This window comes from Nuphar pumila, chromosome 10 (genome assembly GCF_984573655.1).
Source record: "Nuphar pumila chromosome 10, dmNupPumi1.hap1.1, whole genome shotgun sequence".
Taxonomy (NCBI): Eukaryota; Viridiplantae; Streptophyta; class Magnoliopsida; order Nymphaeales; family Nymphaeaceae; genus Nuphar; species Nuphar pumila.
Window position 1 is genome coordinate 3683246 of NC_143258.1, and position 15098 is coordinate 3698343.

The 15098-nt window shown below is 37.7% G+C and overlaps 1 protein-coding gene across 1 annotated transcript in view; it reads right to left on the reverse strand.

Moving 5' to 3' along the window:
• The window catches only part of PMS1 (DNA mismatch repair protein), a 44481-nt gene that overhangs the window by 5194 nt on the left and 24189 nt on the right, over positions 1 to 15098 (reverse strand). The window contains exons 6-8 of the mRNA XM_090019911.1: positions 12323 to 12391; positions 12159 to 12232; positions 11386 to 11451 (exon numbers count right to left, since the gene is read on the reverse strand). Of these exons, the coding sequence (XP_089876037.1) occupies positions 11386 to 11451; positions 12159 to 12232; positions 12323 to 12391 (209 nt within the window). The remainder of the gene's footprint in view (positions 1 to 11385; positions 11452 to 12158; positions 12233 to 12322; positions 12392 to 15098) is intronic.

Genomic DNA, 15098 nt, shown 5'->3' on the forward strand with positions numbered 1-15098 from the left:
CTTGTCTCAAGCAATAATCCTAATAAGACGTACTTTTTACCTATGCCACATGGGTGCGGGTGCAATCTTTATGTGTTAATATATATATATATATTAACACATAAAGATTGTAAATTTTAAAGCAAAAATAAAAAAGCAATTCTTAACAACACAAACTTACCAAAATATAACACATAAAGAAGCTTGTGAGTAGCGTTGAGGCGTAGCGAGGCGCTCCACCAAAATCTGAGGCGAGGCGTAAAGCATAAGCCTCAAAGTTTTTTTTTAACTTAAAAAAACTCTAAAAAATATCTAAAATTATAAATAAATAAAAAATCTTTATTGATGAAACAACCAACAAGAAATAAAAAAACTCAAATAAATACTGAAAAAAAATATGAGAAAAAAAATGAATTATTCTGCGCATTCTTCGGATTAAAATCAACGTGCTTTGGCTCACTGCTTCCATCTAATATTTTCTATCATTTGTCGTTCCCCAATATTCTTCACCAATGCTTTCTACCTGACCTTCAGTTCAACGGCATCAACCGCACCACCACCCCTTTCCTCTAAGCTTTGAAGGTCTTTTAGTTGCTCTTTCCACCCAAGCAAATCTTTGAATTTTGCTTCATGCTTAGATTTGTTCCACTCTATAAGGTTCTGCACATATGCTTAGATTTTGCATGGCCCATCTTTCGGAGAATGGCCTCTTCCCACAAATTTTGAGCAAGTTCTACCCATCCTGGAACTCTTAACCACCACAATTTCAAATGGAACCCCTTGCTTCTTACACCACCATGATCAGCCCAGTCCAACCAAATTGGCAGGTGATCCTAAAAGGAAATAGGATCAGCATGAGCATGCATATCATGAACATGTAACATTGAGGAAGACACAAGATAATGGTCCAATTTGGGCAAAAGCCCAGGAGCACGCTTATTAGACCATGTGAATTTGGAGCTTTGCATTGGTAAATCTGATAGACTTTTGAAATCTAAAAAAATTAGCAAACCTCTGCATATTCCTTGTGTATTGCTGCACACCATTGGAATCGTCAACTATCAAGAGTGAGTTGAAGTCACCCTCCACACCAACAGTTCAAAGTTTGTGGGGGTGAATACTCGAGCAACCTCTTCAATCTCCCTCCAAAAAAGTTCTTTACGGGCACTTATGCATTGTTCATAGACTGCCGTTAAGATGAACGATAAGGGATCACCATTCAAGAAAAGAATGAAAATTGAGAAATCTCCCAAATTCACCACAGACCAACCAAATCCTCGTGCCAGGCCATTATAATTCCCTCTGCCCTACCTATTGCTGGACGCACCACTTAATTGCAATTCCTCCATATTTCGCCCATGAGAGCCTTATCCAATGAACCAATTTTGGACTTTTGAATACCCACTTGGCAATGCTGGGCCAAACCCTAGGTCGTGCTCCATATCATTGAGAATCGGCTCCAACGTTCCAGCGTTTAAACCATTACAGAGGTTAACGATCTTGGAAGTATGTTGGCCCGCACCGATTGTGAAATGCAACGTGTTTCGCCCTTATTGCTATGGAGATACATGGAGATATCCCTAATATGGAAGCCTTCCCCTTGAAAACGGTGTGAGATAAGGGATTGGAAGCCAAATAAATCGAGGTGTGTGCGCCTCAATCCAAGGTGCGCCTCGCCTCAAGGCGTGCACCTCAAGGTCTATGAGGCGCATGCCTCAGGGGTATTGCGCTTTATACCTGCGCCTCAAGGCACAAAGGCCCTCGCCTTGAGGCGAGGCGCACTTTTGCGCCTTGAGGCGCGTTTATAATAACACTGATCCCAATTCTTGGATGGTCCACAACTTCATCAAAAAATGACTATATTAGTATCTAACTTAAAACTTTGAATACAAATATTTAAATACAAACTTCGAATACAAAGAAAAAAAAGTACCTATACTCTTTTTTGGTGCGGCGAGAAATTAATCGTAGATTAGAGTGAACATAAATCAAATCCTCTGCTTTTTTACTAGTGAGTTTGTTTCTTTTAATGTTGTGAATTTGAGCATATGTACTCCAATTTATTTTACAACAAGATGATGTAGCAGGTTGAGATAACAACATTGCAATACGTTACAGATTTGGTGTCTCAGATCCATATGTTGCCCACCAATTAAGGGGATCTTCCTCGTCTCTTGCCACGAATGCTACTAAAGAATCAAATCTCCCAGTAGAAAACTTGCCAAACTCACTATTTACAACCTTAAACATGTGAAGATCATTAAAAAGTCTTCCCAGACATATCATTCTATTTCTTGATATCTCAGGATCTTCATTTGGAGAAACACGACCAACACCTGCTGTCAACCATTTTTTTGCATAGTATTTTGAATTGAGAGAGTGTGTCATGCAATGCAAAGGTGTATTGTTTTTATCCCATCTTCTCACTAAAACTGAATGTACATGATTGTAAAATTCTGAATCATCAAGTGCAATATCTTTCTTCTCATGTTTAAAAATGATACTTTGAACTTTTTCAATTATATTATCCCATATTTCATAAATTCTATGAAGCATGGGTACATCTCTATCAACTTCTCTCAACATTTCCCAAATAGGCTCTGTAAATTCAATAAAATATGTAATTTTATCCCACCAAAAATCATCACAGATGCATTTTTTGATAGCTTGAGCCTTGACATCATCTTCAATACGATAAAAATCTCAATCTTGATCAGCCACCATCATCATCAATGCATTCTTGAGTTGCTTAATTCTTTTCATCATAACAATAAGAGAAGCAAATCGAGTTTCAGCAACTTTCAATAACTTGAGCTCAGAATGCCTATTAAATATAAAAAGGGCATGATGATGGTTTACAACAAAATTTCTAATATTTCGAACATCATGCTCTATTTCCTTAATCCATAAGCACATTTCATGTGCATGTGCATCATCTTTTGATGGATTGCATATACTCTTAAGTGCCAAATTTAAACTGTGTTGCACAAGGAGTCCAAAAAATATGTATCTTCACTTGCTAAATTTATTCCTGCACGACTGCAAACTGGAGCATTGTCAGTAATGATTTGCACCACTTTCTTCACCCACTTCTTTTATCACTTCGACAAATAATCTTTTTAAATATTCAGCATCTTTATACTCTCCAGATGCATCAACAGTCTTCAAAAAGATTGGCTCATTAAGTGAGTAAGCAATGAAGTTTATCAGTGGTTGCCTTTATATATCAGTCCACCCATCAGAAACAATCGACACTCCATGTCGTTTCCATGCAAATTTTTGGGTCTCTAACAAGTCTTCAATTCTATTTTTTCCTCTGCAAGAATGACTGTTCTTAGTTTTTCTGAACTAGGAGACACATAACCACTCAAATTACAATTAGCCAAAGATGTAATCATATATTTCCAGTGTGGACTTCTAGCTACATTAAAAGGAATTGAGCTTGAGTAAAAGAATCGACCAATCTTTTTATCATTTTCTGCTCTTGCCATGTTTTTTAATGACGCTTGTATTGTTTTATTGCTTTTCATCTTTCTTTTATTTAAAAGCTCTTCTTGTATATCACTAGCAATAAGAAAAAACAGATTAATCTAATTGTTTCTGATCTCTGCAATTTTCTTCTTTTCAACTTCCTCTTGTTCTTTCTTTAATTGCTTTAACATGTCTTTGTCAACCCAGAACATGCCCTAATTCCTTGACCACGAATATGCAAAAGATGTGCTTCCACACGCGTATAAGAACCTGTGAAAACAGTCTTACATAGATTACAATGAAACTGCACATTCCCACCACCACCACTAGCTTTTATCCCTTTTGTCACAAGCCTCCAAAGTGGTTGAGAATCTTCTAATTCAGGGTTAGAACTTGAACCAAATGTATTGACACTACCGCTAGAACTTGCCATTATATCTGAAAAGTGAAAAGAAAATAAGTAAATAAAATAAAGTTAATAAATACTTTAAAATAATAGTAATAGGAGCTCTAGGTTTGTTCCCCCTGTGCAAATCAGGTTCAAACCAGGCCCTCCTTTGCGAGGAGATTTGTTCCCTCTTTGTAAATCAGGTTCGAGACAGGGAGCCTACCCCCTGTCTGACGCAAAAAGGAGGGGCAGGGCAAGCCCCTGTTGAACCTTGCTGAGCCCCTCTTCTGCGAGCAGAGGGTGCAGGGCGGGGGGTGTAACGCCCCGAAATTTTTAACCCAAAATTTGAAGATTTTTTTTTTTTATAACAGCGGAAACAAGAAATAAAATAGGGCTAAACATTTCGAGACATTACGGCGGAGAGAAAACCCAACACATTTATTTCATTTCAATATCAATGAAAATCATCAGAGTTAAAATCATAAAAGAAAACCCAAGCCATCCCTGGAACAATAAATCCAAAAATCTCGATCTGATACCTCATCCCGCAACCACTCATAAACCCTATTTTTTACCTGAAAAATAGTAAATTAATTGGAATTAGACTACCACGTCTAAGTAGGAAAACAGTAACTCTTAATGCAGGTATATCATGAGTCCAGTATGAGATGTGGGTGTCATAGGTGATTTTCAAAATATACATAAGCAAGTAAGCAACAACAGAAATCAACAGTCATAGACAGGAGCAGGTAAACAATTATGCAATAACAATAACTGAGCAGGTAAGGCATAGTGTGCAACATTAATAAGCAAGTGAGGTAGGCGATGCAACAGCAATAACAATAACATGCATAACTTTCATGTAATAGTTCAATCACCTCGTATTTACCCATTTCAGGATTTCAGATCATTACAATTTCACAATATAAAGCATACTGAAAAATATGCAAATGTCTCTTTAATGACTCCATCACAGTGATACCTAACTGTTCTAATTAATGTTTATCTTTTCTTATCCCACGGGTACACGTGGGCCAAGGCAACCATCTCAGAAGAAAACGTTCGGGGGTATATTATTCAAGGGTATTTTATTAACCCGAACATTTTAACTGAGACTGAAAATCCTAAGGGAGCGGCCAGTGACCGAGAGAATCTCCCAAAGGCCAAAACCAAAACAGGATGCATCCCTAACTTCTGCAGAAGAACATGGAGCTACCACCTAGGACACATTTGGTAGTCCGGGTCCCCCAACTCTGAGGACTGGGACCAACGAGTCGCTTTACGCTCGAAAACAAACACATGTCCCCAGAGTTTTGTACCACCTACCCTCTCCAAGGTAAGCCCGAATCTGAGTGGGTTAAACTTTTCATTTAATTATATTCCCGAAGTATAGGGCATTTCCCTGACTTCCTTCTACTATCATAGCAGTAGAATCCCCAACCTTAGTCATTTTACCAAGGTGTACAAAACAGTCCCAACCCTTTGTCACATTGATTGCATAAACCCACTCAAAGTGCTCTGGTGCCTTTAAACCAGTCAAGCACACAAGCCCCGGTACCTTTAAACCAGTCAGGCCACATAATTTAAATTTAAGTCTTTCATCAGTCTTATGGTTATTACCCAGAGTGCTTCGGTACCTTTAAACCGGTAAGCACCGATGCCCCGGTACCTTTTAAATCAGTCGGGCACACAACACTTAAGATTAAGTTTTTCATTGATTGCATTGCCATAGCACACAAGCTAACAGTCCAAATACCCGTATCGGGTATTCAACCCATATTGCCCATTAGGCAGGAGTTCCCAAACACCCTCCCATAGTGCTCTGGTGTCTTTATTATCATTTGATAATTTCAGAAAGTATGTAGTGTGCTAGGACAGTGATCGTTAGAAAGTTTATACACTTTAACATAAAGTTAAACCTTAGAGGATAAGCAAATCCATAGACATTTTAACGTTAGCAAGGGTGCAGCTTAATCAGAACTTTCAAAAAAGTAGGCACTTCGAATATCATAATTTATGCAGTTTAATATGCACTTGGACCCAAATAACTATGCAGCTCAATATGCATTTATCGTCAAGCAATATGCAGTTTAAGAAATTATGAGGAAGAAGCTTATTAGACTACAGCATATTCAATTTCCCACAATATCATGCATACAACTTGTATAAGATTATACATAATCACATGTACTCAGATCTGATCACAGCCAACATAACTACTTGAAGACAATACCGATTATGGGAAATAAAATAACTTGGAACTCAAGTCTGATAATAGATAATAAAAGAATTCAAAATTTAACATGATAATGGGTAACGAAAACATATGTATTCAGACTTGATATCAGTTATTAAACCAACATTGAAACAGATTTGATATAGTCAGTAAAATGACATATAGTTATCTTGGATATCAATCAATATAATAATATATAAAAAAAAAATCCGATTTGGTGATGGAACCCAACAAGATATCATATAATCAACTCTAATCACCGTCAACAAACTAATAGGAAATCAGTTGTGATACAATCCACCAATTAACATATTACTCAAGTATTTAAACTGTCAACAAAACATCATATAACCCATATGTTTACATTGTTTTTATGTTCGTGGCATTTGCCATATCTGAACCTCCAAGTCAGATATGCATCCTCCTTCAGGATTTTTCTATTATTAACTATTTAGTGTGGTGTATAAATTTCACTGTCATAAAGAGAGCTTAACTATGAAACTGGGGCATTGATAAAGTAGAGATTCAATGTAAAAGCAACATCAGAACCTAAATTAGCAAATATTAGTAATTGGAACGGATAACATGCTCTATTGTAAAGAAAATTAACATGAGGAATGGGTTCATGCACAGGTAAAACAAACAAAGTCCATTCCTATCGTCATGGGTTTTGATGTTAATCATGTATAACTACAACCTAAAAAGAAATTGTTCTGGTAGGAGGGTCAAAGATAAGTCATCAGATCAACCCCTTATCACACCGGATATTTAAACCATAAATTACAACATGCCACCTATAGATACGGTTGTATGCATACAGCCAAAGAGTTGAATGAAAAATATAATGGCTGATGAGGATATGGACTGGGGAGTGACAAGGTGGACGAGGGTCTCCACGAACAAGCATCATTTGTAGGAAATTATGCCTATGTTTTCCTAAAGCAGACAAGATCCAAACGAATTGTGTAATGTGACCATGATTCTACCTTTTTCAATTAGCCACATATGGTATATTTGAAACATCGCTTTCAGGTAGCGTAACAGACATAAAATTTCACAGCCTCAATCAAAGGTTGTACATTTATTGCAGCAAGGCTCCCGAGAATCTTTTTGTTCCAAGATCACTAAACCCCACATCCAGACTATCCAACAAAATTTACGCAAAATACAATACACCCAAATGGAGAGAAAAACTCCAAAAGTGCTGAAATGAAGAAAATCAAGAACGCCAACCAACTCATTTCATAAATACCTTAACTATAACCAACGAAAGAAATCAAAAACACCAAGAGATCCCTTTTTCCTTACCCCCATTCTGCGTTCAAGAAACAATCCTATGAATCTAAAACAAGAAACCCCCAAATCCAAGAAATTGGGTTCTCGGTTTAGGTTAGCAGTAGCCTTCAGCATTCAAGTATTTTTTTTTTTGACCAACACAAGCACACCCAGACCCAATCAATAACCCACAAGAAAAGTTACTAATCCTACCTGTTCCAGCGTTTCTCCTCGAAGATGCCATGGATGGAGGTGTTGCCGACCACCCCTACATGACCGAACACAGTCAATACCCAAAAGAAAAATTTCAGAAATCCTAAAGCAGGAATAGAAAACCCCCTTTTTTTTTTCTTTGACAGACTTACAAAACCCCCAAATCAACGATTTGGGGTTTCGGTTTGGGGTTCACCGTGAAATCCCGAATAGCAACTCGATTTCCCCATATTTAAATCCATGCCAGACACTCTATCTCTTTACTATTGAAACTCCAAAATCCCCAAATCGGAGATTCTGGAATTTCGGTAGCTTAAACCCTAAATCCCCAAAATTTCTTGTCGGATTTGGGATTCACTGCACTCGTAAATCCCTATTCACTGCCCCCGCACCCCATACTCGACCCACATAATACCCAAAAGAAGAAGAAAACAGGAAAACCTACCTGTTCCGACGACGAGGAGGTGGCTGTCGCAGTCAGGGAGATCGCCGGCATCGGTTGCTCCTGCTGGCGAGCTCGGGTCGAGAGGGACAGTGAGACAGTGAGTGCGGGAGTAGAAAGAAGAGGCGAGTGGAAGGAAGAGAGGTGTGGGAGGTAGAGAGGAGTGAGAGAGAGATGGAAGAGGGGTTCGGGATCTCCCCCCTGCCATCGGCGGCTGCACATTTCGTTCCCCAGCCACTCCCCACGATGAGTTAGGGTTCAAAAATGAACCCTAACGACTGATTTATCGGGTAGGGACCCTCTCCCCTTTATTTTTCGTATGCGGGGCAGGGCTTGGGTCCGAGTCCATGACCTGAGATCCAACGGATCTGCGACTCTCCTATGGTGCGGCTCCACAGCTTGCCCGAAATATGGATCCAACTGTGGATCCATTTATTAACTTGGGTATATATATAAGTTATGTTTATTATTATTTTATTTTATTTTTATGATATTATACATAAATATGGACCCTTTATGGATCCTGAATCTAAAACTTTTCTCTCTATTACACTATTGAAACTATGAATCTAAATGATATAATTTGGATCCAAACCTTCAGTAGATGAATATGGCTCCAAAATAAACTATTATGGATCTTGTATAAAGTTTTCTCCTTTAAGATCTGATTATAAATTCGCAGATCCACATAATAAGTGTTGGATCCATTATCAAATCTAACCATGATATCGAGATTCCAATATCAAGGATCTGAACCAAAAATAAAGATCTATTATTAGGTATTTGTCTGGATCCAATTACCGAAGATCCAAATAATATAAAAGGATCCGACATCGAAGCTCCAAGCAGGGCATCCAAGATCCAATTAGATATAAAAATCAAACAATAAAAGTATTCATGTAACAGCTTCTGAATATGAAATTCATGTTTATTTATCTGATAAAATTCACGGTTATTACAGGGGGGCTGTCGAAAAATAAGAATGAGGCAGGGGCAGAGCCTGCGGCCTCGTTATTTTTTCTGGCAGGGGTGTTAGGCAGGTGTAAGAAGGAGGGGGCTCGGCTGACAGGCCGAGCCGAGCCTTGCCCCGCCGGACAGAAGGGAAACGAGGAGGGGCTCGGGCCATCCTCGTTTCCCTTCTGTCCGACGGGAAAGGCTCGGCTCGGCTCGGCCTGTCAGTCGAGCCCCCTCCTTCCCCCACTCCTTCTTACACCTGTCGAACGAAAGGGAAACGAGGAGGGGCTCAAGGGCGAGCCCCCTTCTTCCCCCACTCCTCCTTCTTACCCCTGTCGGACAAATGGGAAACGAGGAGGGGTCGAGCCCCTCCTTTGTGAATCAGAGGCACAGGGACCCCTCTTCTTCGAGTAGAGGGTGCAGGGAGGGGGGGGGGGGCTGTCGAGAAATGAGAACGAGGCAGAGCACCCTGCCTCGTTTTTTTTTTCTAACAGGGGGCAGAGGCAAGGGCCTCCGCCACCTGCCGGAAAATAAGGGGGAGCCCCCTGTCGGACGAAGAGGAGAGAGTGGTAATGGGGGGCATACCTGTTGACGGAGGAAAGGGGGAGACGGTGGCCGGCGTCGCCTGCGGCTACCGTCGTCGGAGTGGATCGTCGGCGTGAGGAAGCTGCAGGGGATGGGGGGGAGGCAAAATCGATAGGGTAAGCCCCTTCCCCTGTCGTAAACCCTTTTTAGGGTTCGAGATGAAGTTTGGATTTGGGTCGAGTGCAGATCCGGACCCGACCCAAATCCAAAACATATTTCGAAAATGGACATTTTGGACTCGGTCAACATTGACCGAGTCCAAAACGAGTACGGACTCAGCCTCGACTCGTTGACAGAGTCCGACTCAGCGTTGACCGAGTCCGGGCCGTGTCCTAAGCCGCATCCGTGTCGGGGCGTGTCGACTCGGGTGCGGCGCCTCCCTAGCCGAGTCCGTGTGACATAGCTTTTTACTCATTGTTTCTTGCCCATTCGTGGGTTGCGATTGTGTGCTTGTATTTGACCCGTAAGTGGTCCTTGCCTATATACACTTTTATGTGTTTGTAAAGCCCATAAGAGGTACTCTATTACTCTTTTTTGTATTTGATTACAGAATCCAGCTGACCTACGATCAGAATGCAAATCATTTTGGATTGTATTAGAAGGAAATTTAAAATATTATTATTGCCTATATGCTTCAAGCCAACTTGCACCTGATTAAGTCCATACCCGTAGATATTCCCAAACAAAGATGTACTTTGATTTTGGAACCAATCTATGCAACAATGATATTTAATATTGAGTTTCTGAATTTCAGATCTAACTCACTTTAGATCTACTCTTTAAATGGCACGTTTTTATATACATGGCTCAGAAGAAGAATAAAGAGCAATATGGGGAATTTAATGTCAATATGAAACAAAACAAGTAGGAAGACCATTCTGAGGATAACCTATGTTGAATAGTGTAATATAGATGTATCATATGTATTACTAGTCATTGGTGCTACCCCACTCAAGTATACATATTAATATATCATTATTTAACAGAGATATCAATGTAATCTGTCAAGAGGTTAGAGGTCAACTAATTGTCTTTTAATGATGTAAAGGGGGTCGACCCCTATATGTTTCATGATTCATCTCTTCTTATTTCTTGCTAATGAAGTTTGATAGTGCCTTCTTCATCTTCTTCTTTGTGGTTTGCTTCTTTGTGAATCCGACATGGTATCAAAGCCACAATCACTCAAGAAGGAGATTGTTGTTCATGAGGAGGTGAGCAGAGCTTCATTTTTTGCTGTTGTTCAAGTCTGACTCGGGCTGCGTGTTAATGATGTCTGCTAATGAAGTTTGACAGAGTGCCTTCATCTTCTTCTTTGTGGTTTGTTTCTTTGTGAATCTGATACTACACAATGACCCACAAATGAATATCACAGAGAAAGTAAAGGAATTGAGATAAGCATGCTTAAATCTTTCATCCACTTTGCCATCTCTCTACATAGTAACATGGAGACACTAAAACTGTGAAAGTATTGAAATTCTTATAGTAGCATGAAGGCCCTAAACTGTGGACATAATGCAATTCTTCAAAAGAAAATAAGCTATATTAGCCTCTTTAACATCAAATTTCATTGGTATTGCCTTTGCAGACACAAGAGAATATTTTCAGTAACCTCCCAGTACATACATCAAGATGAATGACTCACTCCAGTGCATCAATAATCAACATAATACAGTAAAAATGCATCAATCTAATACACTAACTAAAATGAAACGTATTGTAATATGATCAATATATCTTTCTATATAATAACAAAAGAAAAATACTTTGAAAAGTTTCAGGAAAGGTTTAAAAAAAATTCATAGTAAAGACAGAGCTCTAAGATACTGAAGTTCAAGTACCAACCTGAATATCTCCATGTTTAGTGAGACTATAACCTCTTCTTCAGGTGAAAGCTCCAGTCTCACTGGCCTAAAGCAAATTGTTAGGAAACAACAGTCATAAAATGCAACGCATAGACTTCAAAATAAATGTCATATACCAAATTGCTAGCATTATATATAATCAAATAAATACTCATGTAACTCTGTATGCAAGAAGATAAGAAATGCAAAGCATGGGTGAATAATAAAATTAACAAACCAGTTAAAGGGACAGGCACGACGCAGTTGGCTGGCTATACAGTGTCAAACTGAATCAAGGGGTTTAAGCTTCCTCACACAGAATGAGGATATTGGAACAATCCACTATAAGGACTAAGTGATCAATCATTACTGTACAATTGCACTCCAAATAACATATTAAACAATGAATTTAATACCTTAAACATTATAAGAGATCACACCTAACATTGATTCCTTTAGCAAATAAAGGCATGCCCTTGTCATAGCTAATATACTTGCATTTGGAAAAGCAAATAGGTACATGAATGATGATTTATCGAAGGCCTGAAAGTCCTTGTTCTAGTTTGAAATATCAAATCATACACCTACAAATAAAATCAAGTTTCAGCCAGTAAGCTAAAAATGGATGATCCTCTACAATGTATTCCATGACTCTTTTCTGGAAAACCAGACCAAAAAAGATTTTCTGGAGAACTGCATGTCTTCATCACATTGTACCATAAAGTAATGAATGCATAAAACACCACAATCCATTCAATAGCCATTTATACTCACTGAAGTAAAGGTTGTTGATTCAAGATGGTTGATTTTGAGAGCCGTTCAAAATTATATTTCTCATCAGCTGCATGCTGTATATTCAACCAAAAAAAGCTCCATGAGCAAGGTAGACACTATAACAGAAACTAGAAATACTATATAGATTTATCGTCAAAGAATACCTGATCAATGATAAATAGGTCTTTATCCAATTTCCCAATGATAAAACCAAGATTGAACTGTCCAATCACCTATTAGTTCATTTTCAATCATGTCAATCCAAAAGGATGAAGCAAATTTAGGTCACAGACTAAATGAAAAGCAACTTAATTAGCAATTAAAAGCATTATTTTACAGAACATTCTGATATGTAATAATTTAGATCTTGGCATTCTATGCACACACATGATATCAATACTATGACATCCAAGTATCCATATATCATTGTAATAGAATTATTTCTTGTTTTATAATATCACGTTCAGGAAATACCCTACTTCGATGCAAGACTCTGTAAGATATCCTGCAGGCATTCTTAGTGCCTCGGGAATGGCACATAAAATCATTTTCTACAAGGAAATATAACAAACAGATATACAAAAAATGATATAAAACAAGCAGTTACATTTTGTTTTCAAGTGGTACCAATATCCAAGAACTTCTAGAACTCACAAGAAACATAAATTTCTTTGATCTGGACAAATAACTGTCTCATGTGATTAATGGAGCCTAGAATGCTTTTACCATAATCAAGCAATGAATTGCTTATACCCAGTGACTCTATGCTTCCTCCCACCTTTCTTATTGAAGGATATGAATGTATGTATGATAGGCATCGAGCCCTATAATTAAAGAAAGTGAAAAGGATGGCGTATCCTGAAGCCTTCATTTGGTGACCTTTCAAAGATGATATGTCATTTCACATTTACAAGAACTTTTTTCTAATATTATATAGTTTGTGAATACTTATTCTATTTATATTTTCTACCAGGTAAATATACAATTATCATCATGCCAACCAATATCCAATTAGTTAACCTTGGCTTGGCACTGAACATAAACAATAACTATGAGATGTTTCACATGAACCATAGGACCAAAATACTGGATATTGGATTGTGATCTACTGGGACAAGAATAGACCTAGTAAGTCATACACTTATATCATCCCTAGGACCAATGTTTGGCAATGTTGAGTGGAACACAGATTCCCTTTTATGATGATGTTTCTTGGCCACTTTTCTGTTTTTATTTATTTTAGCCCCAATTAGCCACCACCACCAGCCACCTCCACCGTCACCATCACCGCCCACCTCTACCACTGCCACAATGGACTCACCACCACCACCTTTCTATACCATGCTACGATCAACCCAATCTCCACTTTCATAAACACCAGCACCCCACCTCTACCACCACCACTTTTACCTTTATTTTATTATGCTCGTAAATGGTTTACATCCAAACAATATTTTTATCTTTAAGTAAAAAGACAGATATGTTATGAAGTATGAACTTGACTTTTATTTATTATTTATAAATAATAAATCAAGATAAATCTCAACAGGGCCTACATGAAGCATAATTGCATTTACCATTTAGTTACAACATTCTGTTGTTTATGATTTTCTATAGTTTTGTAACATGTAGATCATATGAGTTTTTATTTAGATACTTTCTTACAATATCATTGGATTGACAAAGACCGGATATTTCTTCAATGCCCAAGGGAAAGAGGCTCTTTGAATTCACATGGAAGAGATACTCCCCGAATCCACAAGAAAGGAACAAACAATATTATTCGACAATCTAATTTCACTCTTACAAAATAACCTTGCTGTTTCTTCTATAGCCAAAAGCCGTACCTAAAAATAAGAAACTTAGAGTACTCCTATTCTAGTAACGAAAATCACTTAAAATCTATCCTATAATAAGATACCTATTCAGTTAAGCAACTACTCACATTAAGAAACCATTCAATTAAAAATCTATTGACAACCCTTAATTGACCAAAATAGAAAGCTACCAATTTGACTAAACTTCATATGCAACTTTCTAAACCAGTTATCAGAGTAAGAGTGAACACAAGAAGCAATGTGTGATGGATAAAGTGAGAAGCAATTATTTAGAAATGCCCTAATGCATGAAATTTAAAGCATTTAAAAGCATCAGAGAGAGCGAATAAGAAGCAAGAATGAAACTGAGTAGGAAGAACCATCAAGCCTTTTACCAAATTACCCATCACATATGTAGTTTTTTTATTTTAAAAACATAATTTTAAAAAGAGAGTACAATTCTTCTAGAATGAAAAGAACATTTTCCTATCAAGAAACTTCAAATTCATAATGAGAAAAGGAAGTTTTTCATTCTTTGGAAGCAAAACTTCTCAAAGTTTCAGCAGATTGAAGCATGTGGTTTCAAAGTTCCAAATATAGTTAGCAAAGCGTAGAGCGCCAACAAAACATAATGAAACGAGTACAAGTTCTAAACAATGTAATTTTAAAAATACGAGATAAAAAACAGTATAAAGAATGAGAAATTATAAAGTATGCCAAACAAAAAATATATGTTTAGTTCGGTGTGAGTTTTATAAAAATAGCACCAAAAAACGGGTGTACATATGTGCCAATAAATTCTGTGTGTAGTCACATTAAAATAAAATAACCAACAGTTTCAGCTTATATGTTAAAAATAATATCATTGTCATTGATTCATACAAGAATAAAATATGAAATATGAAAAACAGGAAATTTCATTGGACAAGTGAATATGAAGTTTCTCTCTAATCAACGAAATCTAGCCAATCTTCATTGTCAATATGTTTATCATCGTTGCTTTCTTCATCGAACACCTCATCAATTGCAATAATCAACGAAATCTAGCCAATCTTCATTGTCAACATGTTCATCATCGTTGCTTTCTTCATCGAACACCTCATCAATTGCAAAACTTGCTAAA